The sequence below is a fragment of the Telmatherina bonti genome, assembly GCF_933228915.1.
Source record: "Telmatherina bonti genome assembly, chromosome: 11".
NCBI classification, from domain to species: domain Eukaryota; kingdom Metazoa; phylum Chordata; class Actinopteri; order Atheriniformes; family Telmatherinidae; genus Telmatherina; species Telmatherina bonti.
Window position 1 is genome coordinate 33,544,607 of NC_136629.1, and position 12,509 is coordinate 33,557,115.

General features: G+C 38.7%; 1 protein-coding gene across 2 annotated transcripts; it reads left to right on the forward strand.

Annotated features, from left to right (window-relative positions):
* cfap36 (cilia and flagella associated protein 36) lies at positions 1-10,509 on the forward strand (the record flags this gene model as incomplete). 2 transcript variants are annotated; one of them, XM_079249425.1, is made up of 11 exons in its annotated part: positions 1-266; positions 632-696; positions 835-936; positions 4,117-4,231; positions 4,305-4,392; positions 6,150-6,309; positions 8,877-8,982; positions 9,087-9,265; positions 9,664-9,828; positions 10,076-10,174; positions 10,374-10,457. In XM_079249425.1, exons 1-11 carry the CDS (start codon positions 161-163, stop codon positions 10,455-10,457), a joined length of 1,269 nt encoding a protein of 422 aa, XP_079105551.1. In that variant the 5' UTR covers positions 1-160. The 2 variants fall into 2 exon arrangements, with proteins under 2 accessions (XP_079105551.1, XP_079105552.1); XM_079249426.1 differs by lacking the exon at positions 10,076-10,174 and having other exon boundaries at positions 10,374-10,509.
* Positions 10,510-12,509: the final 2,000 nt, after the last annotated feature.

The window sequence follows — 12,509 nt, forward strand, 5'->3', positions numbered from 1 at the left end:
AAAGGAGCCACGGCGGACTCATGGGGATGTGTTTATGAGGGACAGTTAACCACATGTCTGTTCCCGTTTGGCTGGACTGTGCATTTTCGAGCTGCCGCGGAGCTGGAGCTGAGAAACAGCGCTGTGCCCCTGTTGTTGTTGTTACCCAGCGTCGGTCAACATGGCTGAGGATGACAGTGAATGGATCGTAGAGAGCATTGTTGGCTACCTGGGAAGTCCCGAATGGGTCATTCCGGTCACAGACTTTATGGAAAACAAATGCACAGGTAAACCAAGTTATTCTAATGTAGTTTTATGCACCTGAGAAGACAAACCCTTTGTGTTCTGCGCTGTGTTAGGGCGGCGGCTAAGCTAATGCTAACTTGAGACTTGGACGCTGTTGTTGACGGATCCAGTTGTACGTTCTGCAAATTGTTCGCTTTACTCTTGGTGTGCATTTTTGTTTAGAGTTAAAATAATATTTTTCTGCATTTTACCGTTGAGGATAAATGTGGTAAATCCTACTACATGTATAATAGTATTAGTAAATAGCTCATTTTCACTCAGTTTGTCTGAGGAAATCTCGTTTTAAGACGCTTCCTGCAGGGTTTGTCAAGTAACTCGTGTCTCTTTGCTTTATTATTTTTTTCAGTTTTTGACGACGAAGATGAAAATAAGTTGTCCTACACAGAAATCCACCAGCAGTATAAGAAACTGGTGAGTAGCAGTGTGAAGCCAAGATGTGTATGTTAGGTGAACCTCTCACAAAGCGCCCTGTTTTCATGCAGTGAATTAATGGTTTTAAGATTGCTGACTCGTCACGATGGACTGCTAAAAGCTGCTTTGCTTTTCTAGGTGGAGAAGCTGTTAGAGAATTACATGCAGGAGGTTGGCATCAACGAGCAGCAGTTTCTGGATGCATGCTCCTCTCCCTTTGCCAAGTCGCAAACTCTGCAGGTATTTTAAGCTCCCTGTGCTCTGCACACCACTGTCACCCTGCCAGCTAACCTGAATGGACAATCAACGTTGGGATTTGCTTACATAACGTCATTTATTCTGCTTTTCTCTTGGTGCCAAATGTTATTGGTCTCTCTGAACAGCTTTAAAGCAACTCAAGTCTGTCAAATAGGCAAAATGAGAGTCTAGTGTAACTTTACTGTTTCCGGAAAGGTTGAGATGCTTTGTAAATTTAAATGAATATTGATTTAAGGTATTTGCTGTTTATTTAAACCTTATGGAATATAGATAATTAAGATCATTATAAGTTGAAAATACATTTATATGTTCACTTTTAGAAGCAGCATGTTTTTAAGAAAAGCATGTTCTGTTTTTAAACAGTCACAGCCATTTTAATAAAGCTTGCTGAGATAACATGATTTTGTCAAAAGCACTCCCAAGTCCCTTAATTTCAGTTGCAGTTCTTGCATTTTGAAGCGGATTCACAATCAGACCTTTGGATGTTAAGGGTTTTTTTTTTTTTTATATGGGATAACTTAACTCTGTGTGTGTAGGATTTTTCTTTGCCCGCATGTAATTAAACTTTCGTAAAGTTATTTTAAATGTGCAGCTCAAAGCCACAGTCAAGCAGCAGCTGCTGTGAAGAAGGGATAAAAATGAGTTCTCGTCCTGTTCAGGCACCATCTTGAAATGAAGGCAGCAGTGTGTCTTCGCACATTGCATTATTTAACACTAGCATGTAGACAGTGTGGTTCAGATGGCAACAATGAAGGGAAATCTTAAGCCAGCCTTTAACTTATTAGAAGGAAAGTCAGGGGGTGTGGCTGCGTTGTGAGTAGGAGACATATATACACCACTGCAACTTTACTGTGGAAACAAACAAGTTATTTCAGCAGCTATTTCAATGTAAACATTATGACTGAAATTTTTTTTTTTTTAATCTCTTTTGATCAAATTCAGTATGAAATAAAAATGTGATATACCACCATCTTATGACCCCTACTAGATGTATCTTTAAAATTCAGGAATTTTATGCATAATCTGTCCTTCAGACCAGTTTTCAATGGAAGTCTTTCCTACAGAACAGTGACAAATCGTCAACTTATATTAGAACAGCGTGGCCCGGTTTTAAGAATATAGAAAAAGATGATTCACATAGTGGTATGATAAAAAAAAAAATCATGTTATTATCACTGCATTCTGTTTACATAGTATTCTGTCTTCCTTTGGGAATGGTCTAACAGGAAATCACAGCTTCTGCTTTCATCCTAAAATAGCTTCAGAGCTGTCATACATTCACTTATTGTAGGTTGTTTGATGTCACATCACTATAATAAGGCTTTTTTTAGGTATTAATAGTCAGCACTGGAGCTGATTTAGTGAGCATGAAAAATCTCAAGTAGCAAGTCTTCAGCTGTGGCATGGCTGTGCCAGATTGGCAGAGACTGAGGTCTGGATTTGGTTGCGGTCCTTGAATCTCATTAATTACCTCTAAGGTAAATAATTCAAAGATAAATAGTACCTGGGCATGAGGTTTTGTTTATACAAAGGATTTACTTACAGCATCAACACTGAAATCTGCTCAATGACTTTTACTGCAAAGAGCATTTGGGTCACATTTCTGTCACATGTATCTCAGCTCCCAGAGAATTCAAACTGAGTGAAAGTCAGCCATAACATCAGCAGTCTTTGACAGAATGTTTTTAGGATTGCACATACACCCAAAAGCTGAGAAATGAGGCAGTATATTGGAATTTAAGCCATACATGAAGTTAAAAGGGGTTTTAATGTGCTTCAGTTTAGCAGCAATAAATTTGGTGCCTCCCGTGCAAATTATAATTACAGTTCCACATGAATCTCACAATACATGTACCAGATCTTTGCAGTAAGTGGCAGCCTTCTCTGGCATGTATTTTTCTTGTTTACAACTATTAAACTGCTGTAAATTACTTAAAATTGTGATTATACCATCTTAAATAGATCATTGATTTGTTTATTTGCTCAAGCAAAGAGCAAGCGATCCACACTGATAAAAGGAGTTGACTTTTATATATTTACAGGTGGAATATATTAGACATTTTCTGTTTATAGAGGTTGAAGTGAACATGTTACCACATATCTACTGCAGCTGACTTTATCTTTGTTAGGTGCACAAAGAAGAACAGTGTTGTGTACATGTAGGGATGAGGTAGAAACAGGAAGAGAGAATAGACACACAAAGGGAGAGGTTAAGTTGAGAGGAGGTGAAAGAGAGAAGCTCTCCTCTAAGAGCACTGAATAGTATTAAAGACTTGCCAAGCAGAAGCTAAGGTATTGGATTGAGACTGGAAACAGGAAGCTAATGTCAAAGATTAGACATAAGCATGACAGTGTTTGAAAGCATAGGGTCTTTGTGGGGACAGTTCAATTGCTACAACACTGTAAGTACATCCTGTCTTGATCTGCAGGGGGAAAAAAAGCTCACTAATTGAACAAAAATAAAGGATAATATTCATTCAGTTTTGTAATGATAAGCTTGAAAACATGCAGATCCAAACTCTGCTTTGGTGTTTAGTTTTCTGAGAATCTTCTTGATCTTAGCGAGATCAAAGTGAGGCCACATGCGAGTGACAGTAGGGGACAATGAACTATGTTTCTGGAAGACAAATATGTACATATGTACTACAACAACATCATGATCTGTTTTATCACTAGAGTTCTCTACATTTTGACAGACTGAAACCTCACTAACCCACACACACACACACACACACAATGTGGTCGTGCAGTTACATCTCTTCATCTTAACAAAATGCACCCTTATAGGTCAAAAACAGTGTCCTGAAAGGCTACATTTTGTCTAACCTGAATAAGCATTATATTCAAATTCATGAAAAATGCCAAAAAAGAGATCTTATAAGTAATTCCCAACTAGTGAAACAATCTTCATGTTGTTCTTTAATCCACATATTGTTCAAATGGTTAATGTATTTAATATTTACGTGAAGATGTGTACAAATCCATAACATGATGGATGTCATCCAAGTTTTACACATGCTTTCTTTTTTATCATGAATCATTTACATTGGTAGCTTTATTTACATTTGGCTTTAGGATGCTCAGCTCTTATTTAAATAGTGTGTCAGCATTTCCATTATAGTTTCGGAGCATTTTAAGTAGTTTTGATGTTTTTTTGTTCAGTCTGTCTTCCAGCCAGTTCTGGCTACGGATGACTTCCAGATGTTTCGCTCATTGATGGTTCAGAAGAACATGGAGCTTCAGCTTCAAGCTCTCAGGGTCATGAAAGAAAGGAATGGTATGATTCAGTCAACAATGCTATTTATACATTATATGTATACGTGATGAAAGTAAAATCCCTGCGTGTGCAGGGGCCCTCCCGGAGTGTCTGACGGATGGCGTTGATGTGATGACGGAGTTGCAGCAGCAAGAGATGAAAATCCTTGAGGAGGTTCTCAAGTAAGTCACAGCTTCCTGTCTTTTCTTTTTCCCTGTCTCAAATGATTAATATGTGGTGAAATAAGGCAAGCCAGCTTGGTGCGTAACGTGGGCTGGAAAACATGCAGGAACATGGACTCTGTGTATGTGGAGCTTGCAGGTACTTCCTGTGCCTGTATTAGTTTGCTGACATATCCTGGTTTCTTCCTACAGTCGAAAAGCATGTATGTTGTGTTCATTAGTGATATTGAAGTGATTATAGATGTGGGTTGTGTGTTTGCCTGTTGTTGTGTACACAGTATGTGGATTGACTGTGTGGTTGATAGGGAGTGTGTTTGTTAACATGATTGGAGAGATGTGAATAAAAACATTACATGAAGTGACGTTTTGATATCGATCCACAGCTGAGTGAATCTGGATTAATGCAGTTTCAGGCTGTTTTTTTTTTTTCACTTTGTACCACTAAGTGGCCAGGCATCTTGAAGCTCCCATCCCAGCTCTCTAATGGGATTTTCCCGGTGACAGCTAGGCCTCACAGAATGCAGAGAATCCACTGGGACTACTGTTAATCTCCTTAGGCCTTAGCTAATTTAGGTTAGTAGGATAAACATTCAACCAGCAACTGAGAAAAAAGTATTTTGATCCCTTTAGTCTTACTAGTCTACTTTATCTGCATACTGGCCCTGCACCCGCCTGCTTCCAGTCCGTTCCAGATCAGCATTCCATCATCTGACTTTCAGCTTCAGGGGAAATTAAGTTTAGAGTAACAAATTTGGTTATTTTATCTTTATTTCTTAACATTTTATTTCCTTTTGTGATACATTTCTCCAGTATTAAATATGGTAGATATTAGGGGTGGGAAATCAAATCGAAAAAATTGAATATCTGGATTCTTTGCTTCACAATTTTAAAATAGATTTTTTTTTGTTAAAAATTGATATATTTTTTTTCAAATAAATACAAATAATCAACAGTGAAATTTTTGTCCTTTCATTGTTTTTCATGACCTTTTTACTTGTCTTCTTGGGCATTCGAGCAGCAGAATGATGGTCAGGCTACTGTATTGTTTTTTTTCCTCATTGAAATCAAGAAAAATAACTAGCAAAAAATATTTTGTACATTTTTTTGTTTTGTTTTTAGTCTAAAAAAGTCAAAGAATCTTGAGAATTGCAATTTAAATTGAATTTGCACCCAAATGATTAGAATCGAATTTGGACAAAAAGTATATCGTCACTGCCCTTGTAGACCTGGTCAGAAACATCAGCTTTCTGCAGCTGACCTCTCCACAAGCATCTAAACAAACTGTGAGGAAGTTCTTTCTTTTCGTTTCTGATCGCCTTTTTAATGGCTCTAAATAGATGTACCAAAAGAAAAACTTAATATATATTGCATATTTTAAATACTAAAGTTTTTGTACATCATAATAAAAATGATTTGATAATGATTTTTTATTTTCAGTGCGATTACAAGGCCAGAAGTACTGATTACCTAAAGATTTCTGACACACACCAATAACATCTTATTTCCTCTTTGTACCTACATGTAAATGTGCCAGACAAGTCTCCACTTAGCTTAATCAAATTAAATAAGTCCAGATAAAGGACCAATGTAGTGCTTCGCTGATGAGCCAGCAAGTGGAGGCACTGAACTGTCATCATCACCAATGAAGTTTTATTTTTTGTACTATTGCTTCTGCAAGTAAATGTTTTGGTATTGGTGTATATCAGTGTTATTTCTGCACCATTTCTAATGTTGACCTTCGGTTAATGCTTCTTCAGGAAGTCAAAAGAAGAATATGATGAAGAAATGTCCAGGAGGCTGCTATTTGAGGAGCATATTGGTTCTACCTCCAGCAGCTGCTCTGAAAAACCAGTGGCGGAAAGCAGTGAAGCCCAGAATACTACATCTGCTCCCAGCCAACAGAGCAACACTGCCAAGGTGAGGTGTCATGAGCTGTATGAGCCAAATAAAAACCTGTTGACCAGTCAAATATCACTCAACAGTACGTCGTCGTTTCCTAATCCTGCAATCCAGCAACACATTCATCATCATCATGTTGCCCTTATCACCATTAAAGGGGCAGTGTACAGCAAAATCAAACGTCAATGACAGACAATGTAATATATCTTTAAAAACTGTGTTTCTATTAGTGTGTAATCACTTAATGACTGGTATGTTTTTACCCTTTTAAAATAAGACTTTTTTATCTAGATTATGTGGCTGCTGCCATGTTGGTGCCACTATTTACTATGGTGTCTGTGAATGGACAAACAACTCTGTGTGGAGTGAGAACCTTCTGAGCATTAAAACAACAGAATTGTCTTTGTTTGACATGAAATCAGACGTTTATTTATCATCAATGGACTGACATCCCAGTACAAAGAAATTTGACTTGCAACCTGACCAGAGTAGACAGACACAAGTGAGCCAACACATGTAGAAGATAAGACAAAGTGCAGCGCAGCTGGACACAGCACACTGTTTCTGCTGATTGGAAAGAAAATATGAGGTAAACAGGTGGTCTCTGCACTGCCCCACCAAGGGCAGTCTGGGGATCCGACAAAAAAACACCTCAATACAAATAAGCACAGACTCAGACAGTCACAACATAAGGAATACAATCAGGTGAGGAGGGGAAACAGGGTTTCTAAGCACATCAGGTGCCTGGAAGGGGAGTCACAGGAGGGGATAAGTAACGGCTTAAAAGGCACATAATCAGTACACATGTACACTATTTTGAAGTAATTACCTGTAGTGCAGTCATTGCCGCACCTGAGGCCACTGGATCCCCTCACAGATGAACACATTTATGTCTGGAAAACCTTTAGTCATCGACTTTCACAACTTATTTCAGTGAAGTTTTTGTGTTTTTTGCACGGTGTCAGGAAGCCTTCAAGAAAAGTCCTAATGGAACTGATTTGGATTCATTGGCAAGATTGTTTGGTATGGTTTTGTAGATAAAAAAAAAAAAATCTCCTATAATCTTTTCCATCACCTTTTGATAAGAATCCACTACACTTAAACCAAGCTGTTATCTGGTCCGCAGCACCGAAACTGCAGATGTTCAGTAAACATCCACAACAAATAGTACTTTAGACATCTTGTCAAACAACATCCTCTCAAATTGTTCCGCATTGTGTGTATTTGTATTATATTAGGATAAGATTTAAATATAACTTCATTATCAGGGTTGGGAGTTTAAAAAGAAAAGAAAAAAGCACAATAAGTGAGAGATATTTCAGTCACAGGCTGTTCACAAAGCCTCCAGTTCTCATATTTATCTGAGCAAATCAATTAGTACAGCTGGCTAAATATAACCCAGCGTTGCTTTGAAGGTTTGGCCTCTAAAGATTTGTGGGACGGAATTATTTTCTTTTTGTTCTTACTTTTTTTTCATCTTTATTTCCTGCAAGATAACAAAAGGAACCGTTGAAGCTCTCTTCCTTAGTAAAAAAGAGTTCATACAGCACTTATGGTGGCTGCCGTTTTCAGGTCATTTCAGTAGGTTAGGAACCTTTAATAAGCAAAATAAAAAAAACTCACCAGAAATGAATTTCTCTCGGCTCGTTGTTCTAAAATTAAAAAGTAGTTCAAAATCCAGTCTGCAAAACCAAACAGCAGAAGTTGAGCTATCAGTGCTGGCATCATATTTTAAGGCCCGCTTCGCCTAATCAGCAACTCCTAAAAGGCATAATTACATTGTTAATGTTAACAACCTTCTTATGAGCGGAACAGAAGACAGAAAAAGAACAGATGAGATGAAGGTAAAGAAGAGCATGATGTGAGATAAGATGTCAGTTTTCCACAACAGTGACTCTTGTCACACAGTGGGAGCAGGATCTCTGAGACACAGGTTGGTAAATGAAAGTGTTGGCAGCATAACATTAATGTGTGACTCCTTAATCCGAAGGATTTCATTAGCAACACTTTGCTGACCAGTTAGCCTGCACATTTATTTATTACTGGAGTATGTATATCCAGAATTTACGGATCTTTCTGCTGGTGTAACACCCTCTCCCGGCACGATAGGAGCCGCTTGAACAACATTGTGAAAGTGTGTCCCAAGATTATTGGACTATTGCCCGCCATCTGAACACCGTGTACGAGCTGCAGGCATGCGGCCTGGATGGTCGCATTCTTACGGACAACACGCACGCTCTCTTTCCAGCGTTTGATCTGCTTCCATCTGGTTGCAGGTTCCACTGTGAAGCCTGCAAGACCTGCAGAAGAAGAGCTACCTTTGTTCCCAAGGTTCTCCTCCTGAACTTTATAGGTCAACCAGGACCTTAACCTTCGTTTGATATTTCATTTATGTTAATTGTCACTTTATCTTTGTGTTTGGAGGTTTTTTTTTTATCTGTATCTGTTGTTAATCATGCTGCTCTTTGCCCCCTCAATTTCCCCTCATGGATGAATAAAGTTATTCTGATTCTTGGTGCAGGGTTTTGTTTTTCTTTTTAATCTGCACGCAGCACATGTGAACACTTGCACTTCCCTCTTCCCAGGTTAGCAGCAGTCCTGTCAAAAAAGAAGAGAGCAAGGCGGTTGCTGCAGGTGATGAACATGAGAAAGGTGCAGCTAAGAGCAGCTCCTCTTCTAAACCCAAATCTGGTAACTAAACATCAGCACCTTGACATGTATATCACATCATATTTTTAAGGCTTTTAAAAAAAAAAAACTATTCCACATGAGGTGATTTGAATGTGTGTGTTCAGATTGTAGCAGTAACAGCGTGCAATGCAAAGTTCTTCCAGCACTCAGAGCTCCTGCCAAGTCCGGCGAGCCCTCCAGCACCAACAGTCCTCATTCAATGGAGCAGAGCAGCAGCCAGACTGCAGCTGAGTCCTGCCTGGAGGAGGCGCACAAGGAAGCTGGGTTCTCAAAGCCATTCACTGTGAGTCCACAATACATGAATAAATGCACCAGGATGTTGTATGACTCAGTGTTTATGTGAAAAAGATGCCGTTTTTGTTTAAAACTGGGAAATTAATCATGACATGCATGTGTTAAGGCACTTTAAAAAACAACAATTTTGACCAAAGTGCCATATTGTGGGGGCTTAAAAAGAAACAGAATAAATAACATACATTAGGACAACTTTAAAAAAAAAAGAAAAAATTCAGACATCTAAAAACAATCAAATAAAAGAAATAAAAGCAATCAAATTAAAACAATCAAAATAAAATCAGATCTAAAAAGTCAACTTATTGTGCGGAAACCTAGCTTAAACAAATGGGTTTTTATTATTTATTTTGAGCCTTATAAAAATGAGTCCAACCTTCACCTCCGCAGGAGTTATCAGCATCACAGCAGGAGGAACTCCAGCAGAGGGCGGCGTATCTCCGTCAACAGCGAGACAAGCTGCACGCTCTGAAAAAAGAACAGCAGAAAACCAGGCAAGCCACGGCGCCAGAGGAAGCTGTGACCAGCCCCACGCCAGCACCGTCCACCACCCCGGTAAACGAACTCCGTTTCCACCCTCCATCCTCACACCTCTCTTCATCTGAATGCAAAACTCACATTTCAGTTCATTCAGTTTAACTGGTTGTGAATAAAATCATTTTGACATTTTTATCTTTGAGTTCTTTCTCATTTAATCTCATTTAATTCTGACTCACATTCACCTCTGATTTTGTTGCATTTTCTTTTTGACTTATTTGGGTTTTTTCCCCCTCATTTCCATCCACCTGGTGTGATCTGTCAGGAGGCAGTCGGGCAGTCCCAGAGGAACGGGGCCAGTCCCCCTCCTCCTCCTCCTGCTCCTCCTCCGACACAACCCTCTACTAACTCCTCCAAACAGAAGGTGATCCATCAGCTGCCTGCCTGATGTGAACACATTTACTCATTCACGACATGTGTTTATCTGCTTTTTCTGTCTGTCTCACATAAACTAACAGTAACTACTCAATCTTCGTGCTTGATTGACTCCTGCTCATATTTACAACCAATGTTGCACCTTCTCCACATGTCACCTGAAGCCACTTTATCATGTCTTCACACAGGAGATATCTGCCGAGGAGAGGAAAAAGCTTCAGAAGAGGAAACATCTGGCTGACAAGCTGAAAGAAGAAGTGATAAAGAAATAACCTTCCCTCTGATGCAGTACTCCTTTTTCTCCTCGTTACTCCAGTAATCAAATGCACGGCTTCCTTTACACTGCCTCACATTTTCTGTAACACGGATCAGGGCATTGAAAGAAACCCCTCTATGGTTCTTTTTGTTGCTGTCTACACAGCAGAGGTGCGTCTTTTAGGATTTGGATTTACAGGCCACTTGAGTATTTAAAAAAATCCAGTTTGCAGCTGTTTGACAGAGAAGGTTGAGATTACATCCACCATTTCGCTGCACTGCAGTCATTTTAATAGAAATGTGACTTTTTCCAACTCAAAAAACTTAATTATCTGCAAAATTCAGCAACTCAATCAGGCTATCAACAATTAGTTCATGTTTTTACTTATTTTTCTGCCTAAGGATAATATATATACAAAGCATGAAGGGAAACTCTTCAGTTCAAACAAGATTTTGCACATTACCGGTACAAAGTTACCCGATAGCGGCCATTTCTTAAGACTTAATGCCAATTCACTATAAGCTATGGGGTGATAAAGGACACTATTGCGGAGTCACATTCCTGTAGACGACCATGTGCGATGCGATGAATCAGATTGTGGAAAGTTCAGCTGCTTCAGCTGATGTGAGAGGGATGATGAATGTGTCTGACTGAGATGTATTACACTGTTAGCCAGGATCTGTTGACAATCTTGCTGTAGCAGCTCATTTATAAAGGTGAACATAATCACATGTTTGTAAAAGGGGCCAAGAGAAAATTGTGTTGCTTTCCACAAGGAGTGCAGTATTTATCTTCAAAGCAATCAGCAGTCTTCACTTAAAGTAATCAAGATGCACCAGTTTCTATATATGTAATAAATGTTCTGTATGCTGTTTAATAAATCACATTTTATAGAAATCACACAGACTTCAGACTTTCAGTCTAGATAGAACTTTAAGAAATGTATATTTTAAAAAAGGTGTTTAAAAGGGAGTAGCAGCCGGTCTGCTGCTTTTAATCTTCGAAAAAAATAATGTCACAGATAACACTTTTTAAACTGGAATCTGACTAATTACCAACAACAAGAATTATTAAATATAAAAAGTTATCAATAGCTGGTATCATAAAATATTTTTGAAAAAAAGTAAAATTGGTGAGGTTTGGGAGACAAAATTAAATGCAACCAAGATCTGCTTGCCTGAGTAAACCGTTAAGACAAAGCTAGATTCACAGGTTCAATGTCAGGGTCACATTTAATTTCAAAACTTATCAAATAAATTCATACAAATGTTAAGAATGGATAGTGGCAGCAAATGCAGTTGGTACAAATTCATCAGAGCAGAAACAGTCACCGGGTTGACGCCAAGACAATTCACAACTGAAGTCCCAACAAGCATGTTGGCAATCACTGCTCCGATCCAGATGCGAATCAGAAGCTGTGTGTACGTCTGATCTGGATTATTCCTATTTAGGATCGAAGGTTTGGATTCGTCTGTTTTTGTGCGCTTGTAGTGAGATCAGGAGAGAAGAAGTGTTTTTAACCTGTAGAGGACTGAGAAACTAAACTCCAAGGGGTAGACCATTCTATTATTTTTATGTCTTCAAATTGTAAAAAGTTTCTTTTCACTAGTTTTTTTTTATTTTTTTTTTTATAGACGGTTAAATTTAACTGTAGAACAAAACTGATCTTCACTGAAACTGGTGTGACTATCAGACTTTCCAACTGGGGACAAAGCCCCTCGACCCGGCATCATTCTCAGCAATATCATTTTAATTATGAAATTAAATTCTGAAAAGAAAGGAGGCCTGACACTCGACCCCCAGAAACAAGAGTGGGCACTAAACCTACTTGAAGCACCACAACAGCTCGTGTCCCAGGGAAATCTAATCCTGGGCAGATCATCAGATATGGATCATAACGAGTCTGCAAAACTCTTAAAATGACTAAAATACAAACTCCAGACATCCTCAAAACATTTGCTGCAAAAATGTCTTTACTGCAGTTTTAATGTTATTTTCTTTAAAACCAACATTTGCAAATTTTCTGCGTTTTACATTGAATTAACTGAACTGGACTGAAAGGGCGAAC